Source organism: Pleurodeles waltl, chromosome 6 (genome assembly GCF_031143425.1).
Source record: "Pleurodeles waltl isolate 20211129_DDA chromosome 6, aPleWal1.hap1.20221129, whole genome shotgun sequence".
Taxonomy (NCBI): domain Eukaryota; kingdom Metazoa; phylum Chordata; class Amphibia; order Caudata; family Salamandridae; genus Pleurodeles; species Pleurodeles waltl.
In genome coordinates, this window is record NC_090445.1 from 462883569 (window position 1) to 462899598 (window position 16030).

Here is a 16030-nt window from a genome sequence, read left to right on the forward strand (position 1 = left end):
CTTCCGGCTTAGGCATTCCAGGTGGGGCTTAAAGGAGCCACTGCAGTCAAGAAGAACCCGTAGGTATTTACATTTGCGCACTGTTTCAATTTTGTTGTTGCCCAAGTACCACCTGTGCCACGGCCGCGTGGTCGTCCTAAAGGGCATGATTTTTGATTTGCCCAGGTTAATCAGAAGAGCATTTTCTTCTGAAAACTTCGCTGTTGTGTTGAGTAGCCTTTGCATACCTATTCTGATATGGCTAAAAAGAATGAGATCATCGGCGTACATCAAGCATGCTCTAGCAGTTAGCCCCCACCTTGGTGGGTGCGAGTTCACCTTGTTTAGTCTCACTGGTAAATCAGCAACAACAACAAAAAAAATGTTGAAAAGAGGTGCAAGCACACATCCTTGCCACAGTCCCTGAGAGGTAGGAATTCTCCTGGAAAGGTGCGTCCCATCACTCAATTTAACCCTCACCCAAGTACCTGTGTAGAGAAGGACTAGCAACAAGATAATTTGGGAAATGTACGTGAATGACTTTATGATCAGCAAATTACAATTTAGATTTCATGTGGGTGGTTCCGGTTAACTAGGTAAATTGTTTCAGATTTGAAGTGATGTGGTCCAAATTGCTTTGGTCTTTGAAAAGGCTTGTGGCAAAGTGTGGGAGAGAAGAGCATTTTGGTTATTTAAGGTTTTAAAAGCTTCATTAAAGCTGCTGAGGTGTCAATGTTTGGGATGCTGGGGGAATGGGTGTAGTGCTAGGTGGAATACAGCTGCAAGGACATTATTGAATAGGCATGATCTGATGTTTGTTGATTTGGTTATCCTTTGTGGGGCAGCATAGGATAACTAAAAGGAATGACCTGGTCATGTATGAGGGGCCACGGCTGGTCAGGACTGAATGTAAGGTAACAAAATTCGACATGTGGCCTTTGAAGAGAATTAGTCCAGTTATGTGTAAGGTGAGCTATCATAATACAGTGCTACAAGCAAATGTAGCATTCATAGTTTCTGTTAAAAATCACTGGGGAAGTTAAAGGCTCTAAGACGGATGTTGCTGTTGGCTGTGGATGTGAAATTATGTGTATAATAAGAAAGAATACTAGTGTTAGCACAGAGGTATGTTTGTTGGTTGCATGGGATGGCTAGGAAGCATTTGAGGATCAAAAGTCTCAGAGGCAATCAATTGAGGTGGTCAGGAACAATTTAATTGTCCCTAGTTGCAGGGTGTTTTACTGCATAATGGCAAGCCTATCACTAGTCTTGTGGATGCCTTACTGGTGAGTGATTATGCATTCATCTCGAATTCCTTTGAATATATGAGGCAGTGGGGAGAGATACTTCTATAAAAACAATGCCCAAGTTATTGTTTGAGAATAAGTAAGCAACATGCACATGTCCTGAGTACTGATTAAGAAAAGCAGTGAGGCAAAGAATTGGAAAGGGGGTGTGTGTGGTGTGTGTGTGTGTGTGTGTGTGTCTGTCTGTCTGTCTGTCTGTAGGAGTACATAACCCAATCGCCATGATTCACTTGCAGAAAGGCACTTAATTGGGAAGAGTAGGAAGATATCAGTTGGTAGTTGGGTGGGTCAATGATAGATGAGGAGTAGGGCAAAACCCTACAGCTTCAGAAGTCTGAGCTCCTGTCCAAAAAAAGGAAGCTATAGACTTAACTCAGTTTTGAGATGGCTATGGGCAATACTGTGTGATGAATCACTTAAAAGGGTTTAGCCAGGCTCATTGACAACGATGCATGAAGATTTAAGGAATTAGGGAAAATTCCGGGTTTAAGGTAATATTTTAAAACATCTTCTTTTTGTGATTTTATGAAAGTCATAAAATATCAATTAAGAGGCAGGATTCAACATAACCCATCCAGATAAGTCAATAGAAGCTAACCTGCTAGCCCATTTTGCTTGACAGCTTTTACTTACATTTGCATTGTACTGCAGGCTTTCAATACTCTCAAGTGCCTACCTGCACCAACTGTATTTGTGTGACTCCACCGCTACTTCACCACCAGAGAGCTCGACTCCACACTCTTGTTTTTCTGCCCCAACACACATTCTGTAATCTGGCAATGCTGACAAGTTTTGCCCTTTCCTGTTGCTTTGTCCTTCCCCCTTCAAAACTAGCTGCCTGCATCCCCCACCTCCGAGACCTCAGTATGTAGGCCCTCTAGCAGAAGGACTAGCCCCTGCCCAGTCCTACGCCACTGCAGGCAATTAATCACAATTGATCTCCATCTCTCTCCCTTACTTCCTCCTCCTACCTCTCTCCCTCTTCTCCACTTTTTCAAGGCACTTACTGCCACTTATTATTGTTATTTTTTAATTCGAGTTAAATTGTTTTTACGTTCATATTTTTACTGACGCCGAGTTGTTGAGGTCCTCACGGCAATGCTCTCATCCCTCATCCAGGATTTTCCTTGTGCGGTGAATTGGTGGCCTCTGTCTACACTCAAAGAATGGACTGCATTCTAATTGCATGACTTCTAAAACAAATATTATGAGGAAGCAGAGCATAAATCTTCCTTCTGTGGCTTTCTTGGCAGGCCTGGAAATCTGACATCCCATTTTGCCTCACGTCTTCCAAATCAGTGTTTTTCCGTGCAAATATCATAGTTTGTCTCGGCAGTCCTGTGAGTGATTCAGTTTGACCTCCCTAGCCACCAGTCCATTTCCACCTTGTCTATATCCGGAAATGTAAACTGCCAATGTCGTTTCAGATTAATTGGACTTCAGTTTGCGTGTTCGTTGCATTTGAATCAGCTCAACCCTCCGACAGTTTAAGATCCATCAGTTCTTTCATGAAAGATTCCATAGTCACGTCCAACATTGTGTCAGAAAAGGGGTTGGGGGGCATATTCTTAGGTTTACCACTTACTGCGTCTGTGAATAGCAGCTATTTGTTGGATTATGATTAGACATTTATCAGATCGTCAGTGGGATTAGGGAAGCAGCACAGGTCGATGTCGCGGAGGTTTTCATTTATGTTAATGTTATTAAGAGGATATCATCCAAACAGTGGCAACCTAATCTGCGTGCTGGCTGCATATCGAGGATTCTGCCTCGGCAGACGTTCAGATTTGCAGTGCTTTGGATGAAAAAGCAGAGGTGACACTGGCCCTTGTCAACATCACTGTGTTCTCTGCCTTCAGTTCTGTCTAGTAGTACAGGTGTATTAGAGGGATCCCAGAAACAAAAGCTTTCATAGTTGTTGTTGAGCCCCGTCTGCCATGTAGTTGCCTCATTTTACAGCAATTACTCAATACTCTAACCTTCAAATTGGATGGAGGAGATTCTCCAAAATTCTAGGGAACGCGCCGGTGCTCCTCGTAGTCTGGTTCCGGGTTGTTACCTTTCGCACATTCTCAACAGCCACACATCTGACAATTTCCATATTTTCTAAGCGTCTGAACAAGCAAAAGGAATTAACTACCAGCTGTAAAATTAAACTGCATCACGATGCGATAGTTGCACTTACCAGAGCAGAGTGATTGGAAGTAATGCTGGCCACGCTGTCGCAGCTGCCCACGCCGACTACGGATGCCATACCCACATACCCCGGCCCCAGAGCCTTCTCAGGCATCACACACTCTGCCACCTCGCAAGAGGCTGGTTCACTACTTCCTGAAAAGGGAGAAAACAAAAGTGTTTCACTGCTTCTGTACAACTGATCGTGTGTCTTTCACCGCATCATTCATTTGAATAAATTACATTCTGTCACGTTCCGTGGCGAGGGAGTTTACATAGCACCACAGTCTGCTTCAAAATACTTCTACATACCAGAGCAAACATTTAAGTACACGCGTTTGACATGCTATCATGTTGTAAAACATTGACCATTCAATCAATGCACACACTAACCGGAATTGTCTTGCCAAATAACGATGCTGGTTTATGCAAATTACTACATGTCGTTATTATGCTGTTGATCGATTTTACCAACAAGAAACGGTGTCATGCAAAAGCATTCCTTGCGGTGTTGGTTAATAATAATAGCAAGTATATATGCACGCTGGCGGCAGCAGGGAGACAAAGCTTAAGAGTTGAAGAAATCTGCATGGGAAAACTCTGAGAATATCTGTCTTTTCATACAAACAACTGATTTTCAGAAGAATCAGAAAACGCTTGTTCATCAGCAAAAAACAGAAAAACCATTGTTTCTGCATTCAATTTTCAAGACTCTTAACAGGGCTAGGGCAAGGATATTTAAAGCTCAAACGTAGAGTTACATCTTTCTTGTTGCTCCCAAGGCGCCCAAAGCGCATAGCCATTTAGAGCTGGAGACCTCAGCCAGTAAACCTGTCCCAAAACAGCCCAAAGGTCATACACCCGGTAAGCATTTCCTCAACCTAAAAAACTTTCCATCACTCGGCTGCTATCCGTTTTCCTAGATTCACAGCCCAGCCTGGCCCCTGCCCCCTTGCCACCATACACTTGTAAGCTTTAACTGGGCATATCTTCTAGTTCTTCCTACCTGAATGTCCCCGGGTCACTTAAATACCTTCCGGCTTCTTTCCTGTTTTACTAGTATGTACTGTAATCTGCATTCATTCCCCTTTTCCTATCGGTTTCTGCACTCCAATGTTCTAGTAGCTCTTGGTTCCCACTAGTTTGGATATCCTAAACCCCCAAGAACCCCAAAATAATGAAAATGACATGAAACAAGAAGGCTTGCCAGGTGGACCCGCACACAGTTCGTTTAACCTGGCTCACGATCCCTTCCAAAATGTCAAATGTTAATACTCTTCTCTTACCTTCTTTTTTGCCCTTCTCTCTGATCCATCCTTCTGTTATGTTAATAAGGCCTATAAATCACACAAATCATGCCGGGAGGGGCATCTCGGTGCGGCTCCATCATGCCGGGAGGGGCATCTCGGTGCGGCTCCAGGCACAAGGCTTCAAACAGAGCAGTTAAGCCACAAACAGCTCGGTCTTCAAAATGTGCACAAGTGTAAAGGTAACTGATTCCAATACAGAGGGGCCCGGGAAAGAAAAAGATCTGCCACCTGAGAGGGATTTTCCAATTCGTGGTACAGTAAGCAGAGTTTTATCTGTAGATCTTAGGAATCTATCTGGCTGATATAGTGCAAGCTGTAAAGAGAGAGAGCGTGGGCCTATGCAATAGCGATTCTGCTATAACACCCTGGTCGCTTCAGAACCCTAGAATCATTTCCCTAAAATGGTTATCCCTGACTGTTAGTCCACAATAGTTACTGAGGACTTTCTTGCTGACCAGCGTCCTTTCTGCTCACATTGCTCCTGAATATCCCTTGAATGCTGAATAATAACTGCTCATGGATTGGGCCAGGGAGCCTTTTCATAACCACAGCACTCTCACCATCATGAGCTCCACATCTTTTCCAGTACTGCCCTCCTCTGACTTTTCCTCTTCCGCTGCCAATGCATAGATATCTATGCCTTTGAATATAAGACAATTAATCAGCCATATGATTGACAAAACCTGGTATGTGTTTGAACCTCAAAAACAAGACCTTCATGTTTTCAAATTCCTGCCCTCCACAATTTTATTAACACTAATACCCAAAAGAATGTTAAAAAGGCAATCTCATGTGAGTCATAAGGCTCCTCTTCCTCAACCATGTGCCTCTTCAGTAAAGACTAAAAGCCTCTGCCTAATCAGAAAATAATCTCCCATCGATGCAACGGGTCTATCTGCAGCAACTTTGTTGATCTGTTATACCTGTCAAAGAACGTAATCCACATCAGCATCGCCCTACTTATGTGTTCACAAAACCTTATCCTGTGGTGTGCTTTCGTAGCTTCTCTTATTGCAAAGGTATACATGTGTCTGTTGAAATCTCCGCCATGATCAACCATTTGGATGCAAAGCAAAGGTGGCCTAGAACCTGTTGCTCCTTCCTTAACTCAAACATTTGTATGTTGACCCACATGACCTCCAGCTTCTCAGTCAGCCAACGTGACACCATGTCTAGTGAATCCAGTCAATGCTGAGTAATTTAATGGGTGTTGCTGGCCCAACATTTATATGAAGGGCTAGTAGCATTTTGGACACCCTGAACACCTTAACCGCCTGCCCTACTTACTTACTAAAAAAAAAAAAAAAAAAAAATCGTCCAGGAAATATAGCACTTGCTCATACTCCCCTGACCCTGTTTTTATAATTTATTCCAGGAATAAGATGAAGGTATCTATAACGTCCAGGTCGCATGACAGGCTGTCGTGGCCTTGTCCTTAAATATTGCTCCTCCAAATTTAATCTCTGGTGAGGGACAATCAACTGGCTGCAACTGTGGTAAATGGAAAGCCAAGTTTGTGTCTATTTTTCAGATCCCTGTATGTCCATACACTTTAATCTTTAATCTTTGGATCAGGCACTGAGGACTCTCTCTTGCCAATACAATCATTAACAGACCTACCTTATGGACACAATAGGTGGTGAACCAGTCGCCACTCTCCTTTCGCCTTCATCAGGACAACAGCTAACAGATAATATGGTCTAGATCTTTGAGCTCTCAAAAGAAATCTGGCGTACATCCGACCTGCACTTCTTCAGTTTAGCCTCTATAATGTTGGCCATGTCTTTTACTCTTAACCCCCTTCTGTTGTCATGCTGCCCTCCTATCCATGTACCTTTCAACCATGGATTCAGAGCCTCTAATTTAACTGGCACTTGCCCAGAGTCCCCCTCTCAATTCCTCTGCCATGCAAAATGACACCCACTCCTCTCCCAGTGAAGCACTGGACCAGCTCATTTGTGTTTCTTGCCTTGAACCGAACCCTTCGAGCAGCAGTGGACATAGTGGGCACTGGGAGGTCAAATTTACCATTCTAACTCCAGTGCTAGAATATTTGGGGCAACTTTCTCCAAAATATTCCAGGCAGCTTGTTTTACAATTCTATCTCCAGTCCTGGAGTATTTTGGAGAACGTTATACCACCCCCTCCCAATTATTTTTAGCAACAGTTGAAAAGTAGTAATTTTGAATTTTAAAAAGTGCTGCCTGGGGGTGCATCTCAGGGCAAAAACTAGGAGTAACACTGGACCAGTGCATACTTTCCATTGCACTTGGAACATACATGCTTAAACTTGCACAATGATTGATGGCAAGCTCCTTCACTGACAATTCAGAATGCTTCAACCATTCCGCTCATGGTCTGATTTTGCACCTTCCCTCCCAGAGGTGATATAGCCTAGCAATGGCCCTCACAGGACAGGTGGCCCACTCGCTGTGTACACTACTGAGACAAGATGGCCTCTTCAACTAGAGCCACAGCTCATTGTGTATCGTGTCCAAAGATTTTGATTTGTTTACTCCCAGTCAGGCCTGAAAATCGTTTTCCTACCAAGGCCAGGCCAATCCTCTAAAGCTACTCTGGTCTGTCCCTATTATATATATGTAAATGAGAAGTGTTGCACTACTTTTCGTGTACATTTCCCAGAAAATGGTGACAAATGTGCCTGTGTTGTTGGACACTGTCAGTCAATTCACGAGCTCCCTGTCTTGGACACTTCTTTTCAAAATATTTCTCTATGTAGCACTTCGAATACATAAACATGCTTGCTGACACATTGCTTTTCTATAAATTCGTCATCCAATGTTCACCTAATGGTGCTGCTATGCCCATAAATAATAGTTTCTCCTTGCCTCAAAAATCGTAACCTTCGGGTTTGCACCCCATGTCATATGTCATCCTTTTCTTTTGTTTATTCAGCTATACGCTCAACAGCCCTGGTGTCCCTTTCCTTACCCCCTCCTTCACTCATTTCTACTTTGTGCTGTTCCTGTTATGTGCCTACTCTGTCACCTCACCTCGCTGGAGGTCCTCTCCCCCGGGTTTGTGACCCTTATCTTGCCTGATGTCACCAGCTTTGTTTGTCGTCTGTTAACTCCACAAACATTTTGAAATGATTCAAGAGTAAAACCACAAATGCTTGTCAGGGCATCCTCAATCCTCTAATTTGTGCCACCATTCAATGGTATTGCTATCAATCGTACAGCAGATATAGGGGGTCATTCCGACCCTGGCGGTCCATGACCGCCAGGGCGGAGGGCAGCGGAAGCACCGCCAACAGGTTGGCGGTGCTTCCTGGGCGATTCTGACCGCGGCGGTAAAGCCGCGGTCAGAAAACGGGAGCCGCCGGTTTCCCGCCGGTTTCCCGCCGGTTTCCCGCTGGCCCAGGGAATCCGCCATGGCGGCGCTGCTTGCAGCGCCGCCATGGGGATTCCGACCCCCTTCCCGCCATCCTGTTCCTGGCGGTAATTACCGCCAGGAACAGGATGGCGGGAACGGGTGTCGTGGGGCCCCCTAACAGGGCCCCATAAAGATTTTCAGTGTCTGCTTTGCAGACACTGAAAATCGCGACGGGTGCCACTGCACCCGTCGCACCCCTTCAACTCCGCCGGCTCCATTCGGAGCCGGCTTCATTGTTGAAGGGGCTTTCCCGCTGGGCCGGCTGGCGGTCGCCCGCCGGCCCAGCGGGAAAGCCGGAATGGCCGCCGCGGTCTTTTGACCGCAGAGCGGTCTTTCGGCGGGAACCGCTTGGCGGGCGGCGACCACCGACCGCCGCGGTCAGAATGACCGCCATAGTGTCATTTAAGGCCCAGAGTCTGAGGCACCAACTGAACCCGGATTATTGCTGTATTTTAGTATCTGTAACACCAGTTGTTGACTCTCTCTCTTTCAACAATACATTCCTTAGTGGGTTGTAGCTTGCTGCTCTTTTCTTCCTCCTGTCGCTTTGATCCTCTGGTATCTCATCAATTTGGATTCTTGTGCTCTATGGGACCACTAAAGATGGCATCTTTCTTATACTCCACTTGCCTTTGTACCCTAAAGGTGAATGTCATCTCTTCCTCCTCAGTTGGGCTTGCTTCGTCCAAAGAAGACCCATCCAGCTACTCCATTTCCTCTTTACCCACAAGCTTACAGCCCCTTGGCAATCCCATGGCTAGCTTGAAACTCCTGAGCCCCTCGCCCCTGCTCTTTATTTGTAAGCAGCCCTATGAATTTATTTTCCCCCTTGGTCTCACCAGAGATGTTTGTCTTGCCTTCCTGCTCCTTCCATGCAACTTAGATCGATAAAGCTTAATGCTTGAAACACCCTTTTTCTTGAGAAAAAGGACCTTTGTACACCTTTGTCCTCTCTTCCTCTGTATAAGTGGCTTCAATTTGCCTGCCTTCCATTCCTCATGTGGAGAAAGTGGGTGCCTTAGTGAACCTGTTCCTCCTCACAAGTATCCTAGACCAGAACTGGGTGTGCTTACTTCTAGAGTGTCGCACCATCCTCTTTCCCCCACCATTTTCATTATGCTTCCTTCTCGAGACCTGTTTTATCTCTTCTTCTCTATCGGCCACACACTCAGGTCTTCGAAATAAAGGCTTCAACATATTGCCCTCACTCCATTTACCATTACTTCCTCCCGGTGGTCCGTGCCTGTGACTCTTTGGATGACTGTGTCTCTGCCAGAAACAGCTGTTGAGACGTGTAGGCCTTTATTCTGTGGGCATAGCCCTTTGTGGCCTTATACACTCTTTTCCATTGTTCTTCTTGATATACGTTTGGCAGTCCATGGCCTTTTTTTTTTTTCCAGGGCCCAACCTGCTTGTCTCTTACTCCACACTGGGCCCCACTTCTCCTCCCCGGGGCAGCCCCAATTCTCGCACGCCTTAAGGTGGGGTCAGGCTGGTAAAGACTCATGCAAAAACATCTGCTGGACCTTCCTGGCACCTTTCTTGGTTCCCTCCGATGAAGTCATTGCCCTGGGGAACTTAAAAGGTGGATGCCACATCTCTCGGAAACCGAGTGCCATTCAAGGCAGTCTCTCATCCCAGACTTTCCCAATGCTTCATAGGGAAGTTGACAAGGAAGCATGCAAAAAGATGGTCTCACAGTCAAGTAGCTGGGCCTGAATGAAAAACTGGTATTGTGTCTTCTGGCATGGTACAGGTGACATGCGTGGAGCCAAACGCTGTTCATGCTTTGGGTATTGAGAGAGAGTTGGCACTGGACTCACATGATATTGGTTTATCTATGAGGAAATTACCTCTTGCAGTTCAAGATCTAGGAGATGGTAAAAATGATAAAATGAGAAATGTGGGTAATTCAGGACAAAAGGGAATTTATAGGTATTTGTTTGACCCAACTTCTACCTAGAATGATTTGATGGGGAGCTTGCAAGCTGGGGCTATCAACAAGGCATGCAAAAAAGCCAATAGGTAGGTGTCTGTTTTCTGAAAATACACAACAGAGGGATAGTAAGTCAAGTCGATTTTAGGAAAAAATGGCCTTTGTTTTTCCAATAGGAAGCAGTGCAACTATCACTACAGAAACAGAATGTATTTGGTGATGGCAGTGGACAAGCTGAAGGACTGGTGGAGAAAGAAAGTAAGGATGAGAAAGGATGACAAAAAGAACCCATCAGGAAACAAGGTTTCTGGTGGTGAGCGTTCACATTAAGGGAAGGGGAGAGCAGGAAAATTTAGGAACTTATGTGTGGTTAAAGTACATAGCAATGAATGAAATTGGAGTCATCCTAGATCTAGTTCTGGCTGGATGGACAGGATGTTGATAGGGATTCAGAGGGAAAGGAATATGAATTTGGATAGACCTGTGAGAAAGGTTTGGCACTGAAAGGAGAGGAGATTGAGAACCTTAAGGGATGGTTACTGTTTGTGAAGGGGGAATTGGAGAGTAATTTAAAGTGTACAGCTAAGTGAAAAGTTGATATATTGAGAGTTCTGCTTGGTTCCAAATGAAGCAGCCTTTTCCACAAACAGAAAAGCAGCAGAGGAGAAGGGAATCTTTCTGCTAGGGAAATTGGGCAAGGCAAATGTATGGCTTCATCGGACACAGGCAGATGTGTAGCCACCGCCTTCTCAGTGCAAGCAAAGGAGAGATTGATCAATACTCTGTATAACAAAGATCCCTCTTCCTACCTAGCAGGCTCTTTTGAAGCAGGCTGCTTAGGGATTTTTGTTGTAACTATGCAAACTGTGTCACTGGAAGTAAGTAGAAAGGGTTCAGACAAAATCAGACGGAGAACATGGAAAGTTAGATTGCAGTCCGAGGTCCAATATTTATACTTGGTGCCGCCTTTGAAATAGGCAACATTTCTAAAGGTATCCTTTTGAAGTGCACAGATTTCCTGCCTCCCCTGCCTGGATTCCAGACTGACTACAATCTTTTGTGTGAAGGCAGGACACAGCCTAATCATGTGTATGTAGGGCTGTGCCTAATTCTGCCCTCCCACCCTGCCAGTATGGCCCATCCAGGCACACCTAAGTTCTCTATTGTGTGTGGCTGTCTAGGAGGAATACACAAAGTCCAACTGCACCAAGTCATGAGACCCAGAAACAGGCTGCGGGCGCGAACTGGCTAAGACAGGAAAATGCCAAATTTCTATAAGTGGCATTTTTAAAACTGTAAATCAACATCTGACCTAACCATAAAAAAGGATTCTTCATTAAAATTTCAATGACACCAAACATGAACTGTTTACCTGTTCCCATTTGGAAGTTATAGCTCATTCAATGTAATATGGCAATCCCATTGTTATCCTATGAGGGAAGCAGGCCTTGCAGTAGTTAAAAAGAAATGTGTGAGTTTTTCCACTATCAGGACATGTAAAACGTAACATTGCATGTGCTGCTTTTTAAATACATTGTACCCTGCCCAATGTCCTGTTCATGGCCTACCGTAGGGGTGCCATATGTATTAAAAAAGAAGGTTTGGGCTCAGCCAAAGGTTTATTTGGACAGGTCTAAATAGCAGTTAGGGGGTGTGGCTAAGATGGCAGCGTAAGCGGACGTGTGTCCCGGAGCTCCGCTGCCCGGTCCTCTCCGGAACCGTTATGGTCCCGGGTCCTGCTGGCTGAGGCGTCCCCTGAGTCTCCAGAGGGCACCGAGAAGAGTCGGGGGCCACTCCGAGCGGCCGGATATGGGCTTGTCGGGCTGACGGAAGCTGCCGGGCAGAGCGTCGGAGGGGCCAGGCGCGCACTCGGTGGGTGCACCGGCCTGGGTCCGCAGTCGGTGGAGCGGCCTGAGGAGCAGTGGCAGAGCTTCTGACCCGGCGCCACTGAGGAGAGGAGCCGACAACACCTCTCAAAGCAGTCTCGCGACGTCCCGGACCCCGCCGCCCATGCTCCTCCACAGCATCTTCACTGCTTGCTCTGAAAACAGCCCTGCACTCTAGCGGCTTTTCCAGGGACAATTCACATCTAGCAACTGGTCCCCGCCGCCAGACTGCTCAACACAGACTGTCTCTCCAGGGCACGTTCGGACGATGACGGCTGTGGCTGCTTCTGCTTCTTATCTCTCTTTCGCCATTTTGGCAGTTTCTCGGCAAGGCCCTCCTCCGGAGGCGCGGAACCTGGCTCCTCCTCCTCCTCCAAATTCAGGATCCAGCGTGCCTCTGGCAGTGACTTCACATGCCTCATCTGGTCCCCCCATCGGAACATGAAATGAAATGGGTTACGCCAGGTATAAGGCGTAGAGTTAGCACGGAGCTGCTCAGTGATAGGCTTAAGTTCCCTACGCCTCATCAATGTCTGCAGCGCAAGGTCCTGGAACAACTGTAGCGCATGCCCTCTGAACTGGACCTGGGGAAGATTGCATGCCTTTTGCAAGATATTTTTTTTGGTCACAAAAATATGGACACAAGCTAAGATGTCCTGGGGGCGTGTGCTGGACCCAACCGGCCTACCAGCTCTGTGGACCCGGTCCAGTGCAATCTCATGCATGCTGTCGGAGCCCAGGATGGATCGAAACAGGGCCGTTACGAACTCCCTAATATCTTCGCCTTCCGCCCCAGCCAGAGCACCTCTAATATGAATATTATGCCTCCGAGAGCGATTTTCCAGGTCCTCGGCGGCAATCCGCAGTTGCTCCTGCTGCTCCCTGAGACGCAGAACCTCCTGCTGTAACTGTTAAATCTCTTCTCCCCGGGAGATCTCATTATCCTCCATACTCGACACCCTTTCCCCCAGCGAGATGACATCGGTACGTAAATCCCGCAGCTCCTTGGAAGGGTCTTTCCGCAGCTCCAGCAGGTCCATCCTCAACGAGTCAAATAAGGAGGTAAGAAAACCCTTTGTCACTGGGGCCCCGCCATCCTCTTCCTCTTCACCCCGGTTGTCAGGCCTCCTTGCCTGCGGGGCCCCGTCGGCAGGCTTGCTCTGTGAGGGGTGAGATCGCGTCAGCATCTCTCTCACTGATTGGTCTCTTTTCGGCTTGGAGGACGCCATCTGTGCCCTATATAGCAGCCGCTACGAAAGTGAGAACACCACCTGTCTCCCACCTTAGCTCCTCACAGCAGTCTGTCTCACACAGCCGGGCCTCTGCCCTCCCCTGGGGGCCCCTAGCTCCTGCCCAAGGCCCTCAGACCTGCTTGATGGTAAGCGGCCAGCCCCTCCACTGCTGCTCCCTCAGGGCCAGCGCATCCTGCTGCTGCTTCACTGTGAGGCCTTGCAGGGCCCCAATCCCGTACTTAAAGTCCCTCCAACGGCCACCTTCTGCTTGTTCGCCGAAATGTCCTGCAGAGCCCTGCACCTGTGCTCTCCCCGTTCACCTCAGGCCCTATGCTCTGCCATCACCAGGGAGGAGTCGGGGGCTCTATCTCTCCCTCTCCAAGCCTGTACTGCCTCAGTCGGGCCTCCCCAAAGGCAGCCAGGCCCTCACCAGGCCAGGGAGGCCTCCACCACGTGTCACCAGCCTCCGCCGCAGCCCCCCTTCCAGCTCCGCACCCCGTCCTATCTGGAACTTACCTCTTCTTGGACTTCAGATAGAGGAATTGTCTGTGTTTGATGTGCACCTGTTGTGCTCTTTGGTCTTTTTCTTTTGTGCTCCTCCTAGAGGCCTTACCTGCTGTGAGCATGGCCCTTCTTCCCCAGAGAGTGTGCTTCTTCCGGGGGTGTCCCCGGCTGCTGCCCCACTGGGAGGGATACTGCCCAGGATTATACTTACATAACTATCCATGTCATTAAAATGCTTAAGTCTTAACGTCAGGGGCCTTAATAGTCCAACGAAGAGGTTGGCAATCCTCTCTGCTCTAGGGAGATCTCAGAGCCACATTTGTCTGCTGCAGGAGACGCATTTGTTGGCGGCAGGCACATACCGTATGCGTTCCAGATGGTTTCCCCAACAGTTTTGGTCTTCCGCCCCTACGAAGCATGCGGGGGTGGCGATCTTGATATCAAGAGCTTTTTCCGGGGAGGTAGTCGCCAAGATACATGAGGTTAAGGTGACGTTTCTGGCCCTTAGACTGCACGTAGAATCATTACACTTTACAGTTGCTACGTTATGTGCAGCAAGAACAATTCATGATGCAGGCTATATCCACAATGCTTACTACTCCGGACAGAGCTAGCCTTATAGGCGGGGACTTCAATTTGGTCATGGATAATGAGCTAGACCGATCGGGACACCGCTATGGGCAGGCTGGGGCGCTGACACCTGCGGGGCAACAGTGGTTGACTGACTGTGACCTTGACGACGTATGGCAGAGGGCGCATCCGACCATACGTGACTACACGTTATACTCGGCGTCGGCCAAGACTTATAAGCGCATAGACCTTTTTTTGGCCTCCTCGGAGTTTGGTTCCCGAGTTAGGGAGACCTCGATTGATCCTAGGGCTATGACAGATCATGCCCCACATACCTTGGTGGCCTGTCTTGAAGCAGAGCAGGCCCGGGTCCCGGGATGGCGCTTCCGGGACACATTGCTGCAGTCCCGATTGGTGGAAGAAGCGTTGGGTCGGGTGATCCTGGATTACCTCAGACACAATGATAATGGGGAGATTAGTCTAGCGACACTTTGGGAGGCGTTGACAGCAGTTGTACGTGGGGAGGTGAGCTCACTCTCGGCCAAAGAAAATAAAACTAAAAGAGAGCTGAGGGCGGCGTTAGAGTAGAAAGTGTCAGCACTAGAACGTTCCCACAAACGCACTGGTGCCCCTAGAGTTTTGAGAGAGCTGGAGAAGGTGTGTCATCAGCTGAAGATACTAGATTGGGACCAAGCAGAGTATGCAGTAACCGATGTGGGAAACTTTTGGCTCACAAGCTGAGGGCTCAGCACTCTGCCATTGCTGTCAAAATGGGTGAATCGCGGACGGATCGGAAGATCGCTGCGTTTTTTTAGGATTTTTATAGAGCTATATGCCGCAGATATGGTATCTAGCGCAGACCCTTCCTCGTACCTTGCGGATTGTCAGGTTGTGCCACTACGCAAACAGGATTCGGAGTGTCTTGACCAACCCATACGGCTTCACGGCGCTCTTTTATAAGACCATCTGTCCAGAGTTGGCCCCAGTCCTTTTGCGGCTCTTCAACTGCTTCCTCACAACGAGGGCCCTCACTCCCAGCATGCTGGAGGCCACTATCCTGGTCATCCATAAACCTGGGAAAAACCCAGAGGATTGCAGCTCTTATAGACCCATGTCGCTCCTGAATATAGATGCTAAGTTATTCACCGGCATCCTGGTGCAGCTTCTTAACCCTATTATGCCTGTACTTATTGACCCGGAACAGGCAGGCTTCATACCTCATAGACAGTATGGAGACAATACAAAGAGGCTCTTGCACATAATAGATAAAACGAACAGGTCCCATAGGGAGGCGCTCCTTCTCTCCATAGATGCGGAGAAGGCGTTTGATAGGGTGCACTGGCCCCATCTCTTCCGGGTGTTGGAGCGCTTTGGGATAGGAACGGCGGTCCTGACCTGGATTAAAAGGTATATATCAGGAGCCCAAGGCGGCGGTCCGTGTCAATGTGACTCTGTCATCGCCGTTTCTGATACGACGGGGAACGCGGCAGGGGTTCTCCCCGCTTTTGTTCGCTCTGTACATGGAGCCTTTAGCGCAGCGCCTCCGGGATGACCCCCGAATTATTGGGGTTAAATTTTGGGGGATCATCATCTCATTAGTCTATATGAGGATGATGTGATTCTTGCTTTGGAAGAACTCATGGTTTCGTTACCGGTGCTTATGGACGCCCTTCATACTTTTGGCAGGGTCTCAGGGTTTAAAGAGAACACACAGAAGTCACAGATTCTAAATTTG

The 16030-nt window shown here is 47.6% G+C and overlaps 1 protein-coding gene across 1 annotated transcript in view; it reads right to left on the bottom strand.

The window, feature by feature from the left end:
* C6H1orf116 (chromosome 6 C1orf116 homolog) overlaps nt 1-16030 on the bottom strand; it is a 73151-nt gene that overhangs the window by 18146 nt on the left and 38975 nt on the right. Inside the window, exon 2 of the mRNA XM_069238605.1 lies at nt 3472-3617. Within this exon, the coding sequence (XP_069094706.1) occupies nt 3472-3576 (105 nt within the window). The 5' untranslated portion in view covers nt 3577-3617. The remainder of the gene's footprint in view (nt 1-3471; nt 3618-16030) is intronic.